This window comes from Lissotriton vulgaris, chromosome 3_1, assembly GCF_964263255.1.
Source record: "Lissotriton vulgaris chromosome 3_1, aLisVul1.2, whole genome shotgun sequence".
NCBI lineage: Eukaryota > Metazoa > Chordata > Amphibia > Caudata > Salamandridae > Lissotriton > Lissotriton vulgaris.
Genome location: NC_141689.1, coordinates 1,109,880,016 through 1,109,895,897, shown reverse-complemented (window position 1 = coordinate 1,109,895,897; position 15,882 = coordinate 1,109,880,016). Strand labels below are relative to the sequence as shown.

The 15,882-nt window shown below is 44.5% G+C and overlaps 1 protein-coding gene across 1 annotated transcript in view; it reads right to left on the bottom strand.

Moving 5' to 3' along the window:
• The window catches only part of SLC39A8 (solute carrier family 39 member 8), a 234,795-nt gene extending 224,885 nt beyond the window's left edge, over window positions 1-9,910 (bottom strand). The window contains exons 1-2 of the mRNA XM_086961583.1: window positions 9,740-9,910; window positions 8,045-8,482 (exon numbers count right to left, since the gene is read on the bottom strand). Coding sequence (XP_086817709.1) covers window positions 8,045-8,278 — 234 coding nt within the window. The 5' untranslated portion in view covers window positions 8,279-8,482; window positions 9,740-9,910. The remainder of the gene's footprint in view (window positions 1-8,044; window positions 8,483-9,739) is intronic.
• Window positions 9,911-15,882: the final 5,972 nt, after the last annotated feature.

The following is a 15,882-nucleotide window of genomic DNA, read 5'->3' as shown; positions in this document are numbered from 1 at the left end:
TCCAATTGAACGATTAAGGGCTTTTCCCGTTCACTCTTACGCACCATACCTTCACCTAACCATTGAGACACTCTCAACGTACATACTAGGTAGAGCGCCCTACTTATCTGAGATTCCCAAAAAAACCCTGGCAGCTGCATCGTATGGAGCCCTACCTTTAGTCTTTACCACGTCACCATCGGCGTTTTTATCTGCTTAGATTTAGACTTAATATAGCTCACCTATTAGTCTTTTATCCCAGGCATACATATAGTGACTCAGGCTGATGCTATAGCTCATGGTTTTAACTGTTGTGCTGTAACTATTACTTATTGCTGGATTTTGGGCTTAGAAAAGGAGATCATAATAGACAACGGTAACTGTGCGCCATCTCCATCAGACGGGGCTGAGAGCGAATAGAATGGCTCAGAGTTGGCCAGCAGTGAGTCGGGACAGGCTCAATAGGGAATCCCCTGAGGGAACCATCCCAAGGCCTCTAGTTTTGAAACTATGTATGATTGGAAATGTACTGCTCTGTTGTCTTTTTTTTCCATTGTGCAAACTGCTGTGATAGGTCTCTCGCTGCCCGCATGCCGGACAATGTGCACCCATTGTGTTCTTAATGCTATATAAAAATAAAGATTATTAAAAAAAACTGTGCACCATCACCTGTTTTACGTCTACTTACAATGGCACATAGAAGAAAAACGATTGCACGTAATAGGGTGTACATTCTGCAGTGATATGAACTGATGTCAAAATGTGGCTGGAGAGCTGAGATATTTTTTGTGTGCAATAAGACATCCTACTTTTTATTTTCATAAAATTCAACTTCAATAAATGCCTCATCAACACAGATTATATATATAAGAGGCCAGTGAATGGGCTTTCTACGCCTCTGTGTACCACATATCTCACTGAATCATTAACAGTTGCTCAGAGAATAAAATGTAACGTTCATGTGGATTTATATCAAAGTCAAATGTATTCCAAAGAACAATAAAAAGAAAACATCCCGTGGAATAAGTATCAAAATGTTTCAGATTAAATGCAAGTTTTAGAATACACTGGTACAGTGAAAACTTTCACATATATTTGAAATATATATCCACAACGAAAATATTCAACCTGTATTTAAAAGAATGTACAGTTATCACGGCATGTGAGGAAAGGGGATAATATGTAATGTTGGCCATCTATTATTCAGTTATTATTTATGCACTGTCAGTAACTGTGCATTTTTATGCAGGGTGATTTGTTTAGTTGAGGATGTGTAATCCAGTTGGTGTGGCCGCTTTCACTAGCTCAGTGTCATGTAGTTAAGAATGTTAGTCACCTATTGACACTTTCTTTTCTTTGGTTTCTGCATGTTTCCATAGTTTGGACCGAATCCATTTTTGAGAAACACCCAGATTCGCACTAATGGGGGAATTGAGGGACCTGTTCCTCACAATGTATAGACAAACCTCTACTTTGATATCCCAATGCATCTCATTGTGTAAATATGCATGTTTACGTTCAAGGTTTAAGAGGCAGTGGAACTTTAATCAGTACTTCTTGGTATGGCAGCTAAAAAAATTGTCTAAACCACGTGTTTGATAAAACAGATACGACTACGTGTCTGGTCCACACTTCCTGCCAATGCTGTACCAGTTTTAACAATGCCTCTCCTCTGAGGTCCTTGCTCCACACCTAGGGAGCAGGAGCAGCTCCTCCATTGGAGCAGAGGAGCGTTGCCTCACTTAAGCGCCCCTCAAAGCCCCCGAGATTACAAATAAAATGGCAATTCATTACCATTTTAATTTTCATCGTCCAGTCCGGAACCGAGCTCCAGAATGGGGCAGGGCCCGCTGAGTGACAGCAGCAAGGAGCAGTGGGAAGAAAGCTGTCGTTTTTCACAGTGCGTAGGTCTTTTTAGCCCGCCATCTTGCGATGGCCAACCAGATATGCGCACTATTAACCTCTTAACCCAGCTGTCTTTAAGACAGCTAGGTTGAGAGCAAGTGTAGCCATCAAGTGTTCTCGGGATAGAAATGAGCCCTTCACTTGTATACATAGAGAAACACAAGAATGATTTGATGCTGATATGTTGTAAGAGGTTATTGAGGAAATATTAAAATACATCTTCTTTCTCATGTAGGAAGCTACATTCTTTTTAAAAATAGGTTTAGCTCCAAATGTAGGTGGGCGCGTAGCTGAAGTTGGCAATCTCAAGATCGGAAAAACAGCTATAAACTTGACGTAGATTGTTTATTATATCATACTTTCTAGGAATTTTCAAGGGACTGCCAAAAGATCAAAGTGCATATTTATATTGAAGCTTAGATTCTGGTACTTTGGAACACATACTCTTATGCTGACCTACTTAACTGATGGCTCGTAAGATATTTTAAGATGCGTATCTAATAAAGAACATAACTGGTAAGTAGAAAATCTACTTCCTTTTGTCATGAAAATTAGCTACTTTTGTTTGCCTTTTAGGAAAAATACACGTTTGTATTTTTAATAGAGCTGGTTTAACATTAAATTATATGTACACCCATTAAACTGCAAAGTTTACTTTCATTATGTTTGTAATTAAGTCAATAAATGTTCATGAATCCTAGGAAAAACGATATGGTGCAGACTTTATGCAATACCCATCCTCTAACTTGATATATACAAATTCCCCCTTAGCATGGCCACGAAACGTGCAGAATTATGGCTCCCTATTACGTTGTATTTAGATATCTGTGCTCTCCGCTCCTTTTGCCCAAGACCCTCCCAACAAGAAGTTCCTAAGCCACCCTGAATACCCTTTGCATTTCCTTTTGCTTTCATTACCAGTTGTTATTTTAACATTTTTCCTTGACTGCTTATATGTCCACTGTAGTTTCTATGTCATATTTATTGCCCATGATTTACTCATGTTATTGAATTTGTTGTATTATTTTTTCTCTGATTGCTTTTGTTCTCCCCTCCCCTCCTTTCATTTATTCCTCAATTTTACGTATATTGTTAATTGATACCTTGCATTTTGACTAATAAAGTCTTTTTGAACTTAACTTGATATATACACAACAAATGGTCATGAAAGTTTAGAACAATATATTCACTTAACTACAACACGCTGCTGAGTGCTGGATTTTACAGACAACAAAGGAGTTGTGATTCAATGGGGATTGGAGAGTTAAACTGTCCCCACCATGCCCTGTGAAGCAAAGCACCAGACTGGAGCCCCAAACTGCTAATTTTAGAATTGGTTACCTCTAGCTGATCCATACAGCCTTACAGCAGGCCCTCCACCCTCTGAGAAGACCATCGAACAAAGAGAAAGCTAACCCAACATGGAACCAACCACCTTGTGCCAATTTCACTGCTCTGTGTGTTGTCGGTGCCCTGATAAGCCTTTGTTTTGACTAATCACTATGCCCCAGACATAGCGCACTCGTACCTAGCTTGGCAGCCCAGGGGAGGAAAGTAATATAACTATGTTACATGTGATATTCCTGTGAGGAAAAGGTTGTCCTCCTCTGGAAAAATGTCCCGCCTAACCCTCACTTATACAGCTCAGATAATACATTTGTTAACACCACACACTACACTGGATCAGTGCAGTTCAGCACCACTGAATGTTAGAGCCACCCAACAAGCCCACAGTAAAGAACAGCCACCATTTAACACAAAACTTCGTTTACCTTTTCTCCATTCTACGATTTTCTCAGGTGCAACAGTGCATCTTACCTACAGAATCCCATTATCTAAACACTGACCCCCACAAATCAACTCAACGGGCCAATCACAAAGAATCTCACAGGCAATGTTCCATACGTTTTTGGAGACAATAATCTAAACCTTTAAAAATATGAGAAATTAAAATGTTTGCCTTAGGCCTCAACCAATAATAAACCACTGCTCCTTAACTCTAATGTAATCAATCAGAAGCCATAATGCACAGCTTTGGAAGATTGTACGTGTGCAACGGTGTCGTTACTGGGACCAATTCACTAAGATTCTGCTGTGACTTACTACTGGCTTACTGCTTAATTGTATGATTAAGTCAGGAGTACTTCTCGCAAACTCCTGCAATATCTCATTAAACATCTCATTATCACTCTTAGGTATGGATACTTATCTCCATCTTTGACTCACTAGATCCCAGTTCTGATTCTTTGCTAAACCATTACATCAGGCTGTGATTGTGATCCAAACCCCAGCCTTTACTTGTGTCAGTGTTTCGGCAGAAAACATCCAAACATTGTTTGTATTAGCCTTTGACTCAAACAATCCCCATGGCATCATAGACCAGCAACAGATTTTTCCCAAATGGCCTTACTAATACTGTGCATGCCTCCGCCACGACATCCTTTCTTCACAATACAAAAACCACTTTGACCGCAACATCTGTCAACCACCCTGTAGCACTTCCTTGTTCATCAGTGGAATTCTCATGTGACCACACAACCCTGAAGATTGGCAGATGATTTGATATTTGAAACCCTACCACCTAACACTTGTATCTAACTCAACAAAGTCTCAAACGCCACAGCAAATATGTAATGTTTTTGCCTAAAGTTATGTGAGTACTACTATACCGGCGTCTCGCTGCCACCGTGAACTCAGGTTATCACAGCTCAGACTACAATATTTGCCAAACTGTTGAGCAGCATTCAACAAATTACCTTTGTGGTGAGTATCTTCACCATGAGCATCTGCACCTAGCCTGTGTCCTAGACTTATCCTCTTTATTACATAAGCAAGAAATTAGACATATATGAAATAAAGGTCATCACCCACAGCGGGCTGCCTAGTCGAGTCCACGTGTCAAGGATAGCAGAAAACAACATGGCCTTAGGGATAGAAATCTTGTAAAAACACATCAGCTGAGATAGAAATGTGCTACTCTTCCATCACACGCTTCTAACATATGCATGCCTGGAGAACCCCGAAACCCAAGCATGACACTGAACACTTTCCTCAGAGATCACTCTGTAGGTGCGCACACACACACATGGCCTTAGTGACAGAAATCTTGTAATAAGACTTCAGTTGAGATAGAAATGTGCTACTCTTCCATCACACGCTTCTAACATATGCATGCCTGCGTTCAGAACCCCAAAAACCAAGCATGACACTGAACACTTTCCTCAGAGATCACTCTGTAGGAGCGCGTGCACACACACATACACACACACACATGGCCTAGGGACAGAAATCTTGTATTAACACTTCAGCTGAGACAGAAATGTGCAACTCTCCATCACATGCTTCTAACATATGCATGCCTAGGTTCAGTACCCCGAAACCCAAGCATGACACTGAACACTTTCGTCAGAGATCACTATGTAGGAGCGCGTGCACAAACACATACACACACACATGGCCTTAGGGACAGAAATCTTGTATTAACAATTCAGCTGAGATAGAAATGGGCAACTCTCCATCACATGCTTCTAACATTTGCATGCCTATGTTCAGTACCCCAAAACCCAAGCATGACCCTGAACACTTTCCTCAGAGATCACTCTGTAGGCGCGCGTGCGCACACACACAAACACATGGCCTTAGGGGCCGAAATCTTGTAATAATACTTCAGCTGAGATAGAAATGTGCTACTCTTCCATCACACGCCTCTAACATATGCATGCCTGGAGAACCCCGAAACCCAAGCATGACACTGAACACTTTCCACAGAGATCACTCTGTAGGCGCACGCACACACACACATGGCCTTAGGGACGTAAATCTTGTAATAACACGTCAGCTGAGATAGAAATGTGCTACTCTTCCATCACACGCTTCTAACAATTTGCATGCCTCGGTTCAGAACCCCGAAACCCAAGCATGACACTGAACACTTTCCTCAGAGATCACTCTGTAGGAGCGCGTGCACACACACATACACACACATGGCCTTAGGGACAGAAATCTTGTATTAACACTTCAGCTGAGATAGAAATGTGTAACTCTCCATCACATGCTTCTAACATATGCATGCCTAGGTTCAGTACCCCGAAACCCAAGCATGACACTGAACACTTTCCTTAGAGATCACTCTGTAGGCGCGCGTGCGCGCACACACACAAACACATGGCCTTAAGGGCTGAAATCTTGTAATAATACTTCAGCTGAGATAGAAATGTGCTACTCTTCCAGCACACGCTTCTAACATATGCATGCATGGAGAACCCCGAAACCCAAGCATGACACTGAACACTTTCCTGAGAGATCACTCTGTAGGCGCACACACACACACACACATGGCCTTAGGGACGTAAATCTTGTAATAACACGTCAGCTGAGATAGAAATGTGCAACTCTCCATCACACGCTTCAGAACCCGAAACCCAAGCATGACACTGAACACTTTCCTCAGAGATCACTCTTTAGGCGCGTGTGCGCACACACACACACACACACACACATGGCCTTAGTGACAGAAATCTTGTATTAACACTTCAGCTGAGATAGAAATGTGCTACTCTTCCATCACACGCTTCTAACATATGCATGCCTGGAGAACCCCCGAAACCCAAGCATGACACTGAACATTTTCCTCAGAGATCACTCTGAAAGCGCGCACACACAAACATCCACCCACAATGCATTCTTCCCTCTGCAACCAACTGGAAGTGGCTTAGCTCTACGAGGTCATACAAGTGTTCACGGTGCACTGTACAAATGTCAAGTAAGAACCAGCGCAGCAACAGGATTGTTGGCATCACTTGCCGCGGGCCAAGAGTCTTAATCTGTGTTCAAATGCCGGATGCCAGCTATTTGTTCACACTGTGCAGCACAAGCCAGACCCCACACACCTGGGAAATTCCAAATCCCCTGCTGCGTTGTCTCCATGTCAACCACCGAAGACTTCTGATCTTTCAACTGCACTTTAAAGAAACCCCTAGGGTAGAGGGGCACTGACTTCAAAGTTTCACAACAGGGAAAAGAAAACATAGCAGCATCAACATGTAAATTCCTCAATAACTATGCTCAAGTAAGTAAGCATCAGTTCTCGGCACTTCCAACTGAAAGTCCTTTAGTGTGATATGCTCGAATTATCAATGTGCCCTGTAAAATTTTGGGTCAAATGTGTGTGTATGGAAACGACAGAAACATATTTGTGTTAACTGTGTAATTTACATAGGTGTGGGGGGTGGTTGGCTACTATATAGCACTACCTCTGTTCCGTAATCATGCCTGGATAGATCTGTCGCCGTTTTAATAAATGAATGAGGGTAAACTCCACGGCTACTTTCCAGGATTACACCCCCTGTGGCTATTTAAAAGCTCTGCCTTAAACGCCTGTGGCTGACAAGAAAGCACGTGCGCCAAAGCCACGTCAGCGTCCCTCGCGCTCTGAAAACATAATGGGCAAATACTGGGGGGTAGCTACTATTTGGTGCATCAGGTGCATTGGCGCCGGGCCCCTAGAGCCCTGATGGGCCAATTGAACAATGTAAATTTCTGTATTTCACAATTTAAACAGCTGTCAAATGGGTCATTGTCCTTGCTGGGACCACCAGGGCCCACGGCATACTTGCTATGCTACTAGACAAATAAATGCGTTTTCTATTAAAATAATATGTGTGGCACTTGTCCGCCTTAAAAGCGATGCGTTGCTGGAATATGCGCAAAGGGGGGCAATATGTCCGTAGCGCCGAGCAAACGGGAACTAAGTAAATTAAAATGCTCTGGGTGTTCAGAATTCCATACAAGTTCTTCGTTTCTTTAAAGTTCTCTTTACTTTCACATTTCGCTGTCATTTACGTTTACTTTTTTTTAACTTATTTTTATTAAAGAAACAGCATTAAACAGCTTCACCACAATTACGTGTGACATTACATAGACTTCATCATACGTTTACTTTTTAACGCGACATGTACTTTTAAGAAGCTCCTCATTTCACCACTATTGGTTATTCTGAAGATGTGGCAGTGTTGATTCCTCCTTGTTTCTTTGTATGTTTCTTTATTTGTTATTTATTTATTTATGCGTTTTTATATAGCGCGAACTCTACCCGAAGAACAAGGCATGCTATTTAAACAGTTGATTTACCCGCCCCTCCTCCCTGCCCGGTTCACCTTACCTCATTGAAGTGCAGATGGTGTTGCGCATTGGCCGCCCGCCGGGTGCCCAGGGTGTCCAACAGTGTGCTGAGTCTGGCCGCGGACAGCGCCCCCTGCTGCCCGTAGAGCTGCAGCGAGTCCTGCACGAAGAGCTCCTCCGGCGCCTGCGCGCTGCCGCCCGCGCCCTGGCCCCACGCCACGCTCAGCCCCGCGGCCAGCAGCACCCACCGGTGCAAGGGCAGCCTTCCAGCCATGGGGGGCAGCGAGCTCCTTCCCAGTCGCAGGACAACAAACACACTAACACGGAAAAGCCGCGGAGTCCTGGCGAACTCCCCACTGCAAAAGTCAAAACAAACAGGTTTTGGCCTTAGGCCACACTCGGGCGCCTGTGGTCGGGGCAGCTGTGGAGTCCGGGACAAGCTTGGTGCTTCCCCGATGCCGGATGTGCCTCAGGGACACTGCGAAAGACAAGGAAAAGAAGATAAGGGGCGTTAGTTAAGTTGCGACGTCTGCACAATAGTCGATAAAAGGATTCCAAAGGAAATCAGGCCACTCGCCTCGGGCGTGCCGTCTCACTGGCAATCGCTAAATTGCCACTTGTTTGCCTGTGCTCACATACCTATTTGACAGCACCACCCTGTGTTTTATTGTTTATTATTTATATTGGAAGAACGCATGCTTCGGTCCCCATTTTAACTCCTACTTTTGCTTCTGGTGTTTCTGTTTGCTTGTTTCATCTTTGACGTACACCTCAGCAAGTGTACGTTGTGTTTTTTTTGTTCATTGTTACCCGATTTCAGTTCATCTTTTCTTGTTCGAGCTTTTCTTTGTCCACCCTCCTTTATTTCTCTCCCTTTTGTGGTTTCTAGTTTTTTGAGCTATAACGTTTCTAGTTTTCTTTCATCTACATCCATTGACTACTTTTATTTTAATAAAATTAAGGTTTTCAATTGTTCTTGTTCTTTATGTGCCACTGCTTGTTTCCCTTATATAGATAGATTCTGTTGTTTTCCCGCACCTCCTATTTTCTGTGTATATTGTTTTGCTTTAATATTATAGATTGCGGTTTCTTGCCACTTGGTATACTCCCTGGAGATGTTTTCTTTTCAACCCCCCGTTTTCGCACTCTTTTTCGCGCGAATCTCCCTTCCTAGCATTTTTATACTTCCTCCCTCTTTTCTTTTTTGTTTCCGATTTTCATACAATATTATTTTTCTACTTTCCTCTTGTTTTATTCGATACCTATTTCCCTCAGTCATCTTTGTCGTGTTGTGTCTTCCTTTCTTATTTATCTCTTTCCTTGTATTTCTTTGATTTTTGTTTTTGTTTCTTTAACGCTATTCATTCATTTTTACTTTCTTCCCTCAATCCTTCCTCCTCTTCCTCAAAACAGATTTGAATTATTTCCTTCTATTCCTATAATTCGTTACATCATTTCCCCTTCCTTTCCCTGCTTTCTTAAATTTTAGGTTCCCCATTTTTTTATTATTTCCTAAATCATTCCCTCTTTCTTATTTATCCTATCTCGTTCCCTTCTTTATTTCCTCCCCCTTCCTCTTCCCCTGCATCCTTCAGTTTTAGGTTTCTTCGTTCCCTATCCTCTGAGTCTTTAGTCTCGCCTTCCCTCCCACTCCACACTTGGGATGTCAGGTGCCTGCCTCCAGATGCAGTAGCAGCAGCAGCAGGTGTGCCCTGCGCGGGGCACCTCAGCTCACCTCTGTCTGGCGCCTCCTGCAGTCTCTGCCTCCTGCTGCGGAGCCCACGGCAGATAAACTCTCGCCGCGGTCACGTGCGGCGCCCGACGGCTTTTACTGTCTTCTGGTGGTAAGTAGCCCGCGCCTGACACCCCGGGCGCGTCCAAGAGCCCAGAAGAACGCCCAGCTCTCTCCAGGGCGGCGGTGCCCTGCCCACACCCATCCCACGGATTCCTGCACGACGTACACGGTTAGCTGAGAAGTAGGAGGGAACTGGGACCTGAATTGTGTACAGGCACTGTCTGGCACCCGCGCATTGCTACTGTTCACCACGTATCTTCCCAGGTCCTACATGGGAGGGGAAGGTAAAGAAACTTCGAACAGCTGGATCACAATTTAGAGGAATTCATGTGAAGAGTTAACACTCTCTTGCAATTGCAACATGCCTTCCTGGATACCTGAGGGATGGAGTGCAGTGCGGGCTCTTAACATTTGAAAAGGTGCATGACTGAGGCTGGGGTTTTAAATGCGCGCATTTAAAACCTTTTTGAAGAGACTGGCGTTTTTGTGTGGCTTGGACGTAGTTACCTAGACGCCAGCTTGTCTGTTCCTGATAGCATTGCCCTGCTAAGTTACAGCGTCTCCTACACACGTGGAAAACCAAACAATCAACTTGGAAATGCCCCGGCGGTTTATTTAGCTCCTGTTGGATAACTAAGTATATTAAGTATCCTTCTTTCATCTTGAAACCATCAGGACACCGAGTCTACAATCCTGCACGAGATTTCTCTTCAGAGGGAACTCTCGGTGGATGCTGCCTATTTGTGGAGCACAGCTTTGTTTACACCTGTTACAATTTAAAAACATTTTGTATGCAATATGGTGAAAGACAGGGTTGCAGTCAACAAGCGATAGAAGAGATAGGTGGTCTGTGGACTGATAATGCATTGTACTATAGTGTTCTTTAAAGAGCTGAGTTATCAACTCTTTCCTGTCTTGGAGCAGGTCTGAAGCAGCCCTGATGGATACTGGGATATTATTCCAAACCCTGGGTGCATAGATGCAAAAAGCCTGTTGCCTTGTATTTATGTTTTATGTGTTTTTTGTCTCCATTCTGGTGTCATGGCTGCAGGAGTGACAAGTGCTTCCAGAGATGGCGAGCTTGTCAGCCAGATAGGCGTGGATGTGAACTGTGATGATTTTGTAAACTGTTCAGATGGTTTTGTGGATGTTTCAGGCCAGCAAGCGATGGCATTGAAGTTACATCAGGATGGTGGTGAACTGATCATATTTTTCAGGCCCTACGTTAGAAGAGCAATGGTGTGTAAGATGCCCTTAAGTGACTATGGTCACTGTGGCATCTGGAAGGACACGACTCAGGTTGTTCCATCATTCAGATGCAATTAAAAGGGCTGGAACTACAGTTATCAAGTTCCTTTCTGGTAGGAACAGGATCACTTCCTTCAATAGAGACTGCTGTTACCAGCCCATCCATGTAGAACACTAAGTGAGGCACAGGCTTATATCTTATCTTGGTGTTTACAATAGTGAAACGGGTTCTGGCCAGAGGCCTTTCCTGGTCCTATCTGACCCACACAGGAAATGCCTTATATGTCCGCTCTTCACGGGTCTAAGAGGCTATGCCCTTGTCTGTGTTCATCCTTAGCGGGGATTCCAAGACGTGGGATGCCCTGAGAAGTTGCACGAAGAAGATCAAAGGTAGGAAGGGATGTCACTTCCTAAAGTTGTGGATGCTGGGAAATGCAGCCATACAATTTACTATGGAGATGGATGATGGGGAATTGAGTTCTCTTGTCTGGGTTCTTCTTTTAAAGATGGTTTGACAGGAAGCCACTGATGTCACTTCCTGAAAAGGTGGATGCTGGGAAATGCAGTGATGGTACTTCCTGTAGATATGTCCAAAGAAAAATGGAGTCCACTTGTCTGGTTTCTTGTTTTAAAGATGGTTTTGCTAGACACCAGTGATGTAATTAGCTGAATAGGTAGAGCCTGGGTTATGTAGTGTTCATTTTTTGATACATATTTATTTGAGTAGGAAAGCTACCTCTCAACTTGAGCTCGCTTTTACATACCCAGAATATTGAGATGTTTCTTTTCTCTGTACAAATCATCATGACTTTAAAATAGCACCCTAAAAAACATTTTCTGCCCCTAACCGGCTCCACATGCATTATTGCTACCTTACAGCTATGTAGATGGATGCACATGCAATGTACCTATGTATCTGTTCAGCATTTATTTGAACTTTAACTTACTATAGTCCAGCATGCATATTGGTTAGAAATGTCTATTTACATATGTTTAATTCAATGCAAAGCTCTCCGTTCTTGATAACAATGTGACCCATTCTGTTAAAATCTCAGAAATAAATATAACAAGCATTTACAATGCAATAGGTCTCGCAGCATTAAAGTTTGAGTTATTGGCATTGTGTATGACAATGCGTTGCATACAATTTTTAGCATTGGTGAGCAGTGAGAGTGTGTGCAAGAGTATGCTGTTGCTCACAGCTGTTATTATTCACACAGCTCTGATGATGCACCTCACGCACAGGGCTCACAGCTGTTAATATTCACACAGCTCTGGTGATGCACCTCAAGCACGGGCTCAATGCTGTTAATATTCACACAGCTCTGATGATGCACCTCACGCACGGGGCTGACGCAGTTATTATTCACACAGCTCTGATGATGCACCTCAGGCACTGGCTCACATCTGTTATTATTCACTCAGCTCTGATGATGCACCTCAGGCACGGGCTCACAGCTGTTATACTTTTGCTTTGGTAATTTGCACACTTGTAATTTTCTCCGGATTCTTGATGTGCCCCAAGGAGTCCAAATGCCTGCAGTTTCAGACCAGCCTCCTTGGGGGCCAGTCCAGTTGTCAAGCTCTGGGCTGATGGTGCTGCGTGGCGTGTTCACAGTCATCACAGGGTCCGGGATGACCCCAGCCCACTCAATTCAAAGCCTGGTCCGCCCGGCCCGCTCTTCCACCGCTACATAGATACCCCTCTCCTCAGCTTCGTACCAGGCTTGGCCCCCTCTATGCCTGTGATCGTACCAGTCTCCTCCATAGCACTGGTGCGGGGCCTATGTCTATGTTACCAGTATGTTATTGCCCGCCCCTCTGTCATGGTTTCTGGTGCCCTCCCAGCATTGCGCGACGCGCGTGTCAGCGCAGGACAGGTCCCGGTTTTGACACCCTCGGTGTCAACCCTTTCTGCAATGGAAACATTCAGAAAGTGACACCCCAGGTTACTAAAAGCCTATGCGCTGCCATGCTAATGGCATATTATGCCTACTGGATGCCCAATTAACAATAACCTAATGGAAATACCAGCACATTTCCAGGAAGAAAAGGTACATACTCAAACAGACGTGGCAGCTAAAAATAGTGCTTTCAAGCCAGCGCTTCAGGGACTGTTTATTTTGCCGGAACCAGATGTGAACGTGGCTTTTGTTTGCATTCTCCATGTGGTATATTTGATTTAATATGCGCAATAAACACAGTTTATAAGCACAGCTCTACAGGAGGTCTGTTAGCCTGCACAATTCAAGGCAATTCCTACATGTCTCTGATCAGTTGTACTATGTTGTAGAATTAAGTAAAACGTGTGAGAAACCTTCCAGTTGTGCGTTGTTTGCCAAGTCAAGACACATCGCCGAGGCTTGAATCTTTCAAATTATGTCAATCAAATTATTTGTATGCAACTCTGTGCTCACAGCCTGTATTATGTGGCACCTGCAAACTAAAAGTGCATAGTGGTACCATCTACATTTCCTTCAATGGTGTGACCTCAAGAGGTCCATGATATATAGAAACCCCATCAAAAGAAAGAAAAATGATTTATCCCAGGTAACCAAAAGTAAAGGTTACCCAAATAAAAAGTTATTTGAAACCATTGCACTAGTAAACCTTTAGCATTGTAGTCAGAGATACTGATATTGTGCAGCATAATGGGACGCATTAGCTGATAGTATTTTTTCATTATTTGGTCAGTTTTACACTTGTTGACACGGTCTGGGCATTGGAATCCACAGAAGACAAACAGCTGCACGAGTCGCAGGCGTCACAGTCTCGCGCATTCCCAGGTGCAATTATCAACGTGGAAAGCAAAAAAAACAAAAAAACTCAAGTTCATCGAAGAAGGAAACCACTTAAAAAAATAGCGGTTTGAAAAAAATACATAAGATTCCTAGAGAGAGGAAGGATTTCGGATCCGTCTTGGATTTATCTGTTACTTGAAATGCCTCCTTCGCTGCAGAGGTAACATAAAATTAGTCGCATGAAATAACAAGCAGCAAAAACTGAACAAAACAATGCCAGCCTCAGACAGTTGACTCAGTTGTGATAACAAACACCAGCGCACACCGTTCACACAAAACAATGGCCGCACTGTTCCAACCTAGCGCCTGCTGCAGAGTGAAGAAACAAAGACAGCCGCGCTGTGGTGGCAGCGAGGTTCGGCAGGGCTCCGGCTTCACTCTCTGGTTAGACCTCCGCCTGTCTCTTACACCCCCTCAACCCTCGCACTACCAGCGTACTTGCCAGTGTATAATCTGTATACTGGATGCTGCGCTTGCCCCCATCTCAGACAGCTCACTGAAGTCCCCAGACACACTCGGGTGTAACCCCACCCTCTCGCAGATGCTGGACTGCGGGACAGCACACATGGACCTTGGAATGCCGGTGAATGCATGCGTGCCTCTTACACTGAATAAGCAAGCTGCTGAACGGCTCGCCTACCCCGCCTGCCCAGAGTGGAATCCCTTTCTGAAACAAGTTTAAACAAGAGCTGGCCACGCGCGCATGGGGCTTTGGCGCGCGGCAGAGACGTCGCCGTGAGCGTGCACATCAGCAGCTCCGACACTGACTCAGGCGCGCGACCCAATCCCATGCGCGTCTCTCCCTCTCCCATTGACGATGCTGGGCGCGTGGCCAGCTCTTGTCTCCCCTCGTTGTCGGCTGAGCCGGCAGCTATAGTCCTCGCTGCGAGAGCGCGCTTTCGCCAAAGCGAGACCTAAAAATGAATAAACCCTGTCCTACCACAAAGGTGACTGCTCAGTACTTTCTTATCTCTTTCAAGGCCCTATTCATTTGGTTACGAACCACAACCTACATCGTTTGGACAAAATCACCAACAGGTCTGGGTCGCTTCTCCCTTTATATAATATAGATAAAAAAGCTACTCCAAAGAACACCTCCCTCTTTCCCCTGCTCTTCACATGTATTCTTTTACAGGTAAATACAGTTGTTTCCAGATGTTCACTTTTTTTCTTGTTTTGCTGTTCACTTTATAAAGGAATGTCCACATAGCCAGGCATGTATCCTTTCTGCTGTATAAGGCACTTGTGGCCTCATTATGATGTTGGTCGGAGTTTCCACACGGTGCGGTTGCAAATTTCTATTTCTCTATGGGAGCTTGTGCGATGGGCGGAAACCACCTGCAGCACAAGCCCCCATTGAGAAATGGGAGTTTGCGTAAATCCCTGCACCGTGTGGCAGACACCTCATGGTGCCTGCAACACAGTGCAAGGATTTTCAGGGGCATGCCCACAACCGTAGGACACGGAGTGATGGGGTCCTGCTAAAAGTGATTTATTGTGTCGGGAGAGCTGTGTTTAAAGCTCTGGGGGAGAATTTGTGATTTCTACTGCATCATATGCACACGCTTGAGCAGGCATTGTTCCTGGTCAGCGCTCTAGTGGCTGAACCCCTGCTTTGTTTCCAGCTTCTTAAACGTCAGATGACGCGACCGCGCAGTGAAAACGCGCTGTGGACGAGCAGAGCGGACGTGCCAAAGGCAAGCCTAACTGCGCCTGGCTGGGACCAGGGGCCAGACCCCCTGCATCATTTTCCCAAAATAATCTTTGTTATACTGCTGAGCAGTTGAGACAGCTAAATGGAACTCTAGGAGGAAATTGTCCCCATTCCATCTCCCTCGGTGAGTCTACCCAAGGCTGTTGTTATTGTTCTTTCAAGTTTTTGCCCCTCTTCTCACCCCCCTCCCGCTCAGAAAGTATATAATACGCTGCTACTAAATTGCAGGTCTCTGCCGGCACACTGTGGAGATCTCCCTTCTCATAAAAGATTCTCCCGGGAAATCTAATTCAGAGACTGGAAAGACCGCCAGGCAAGGG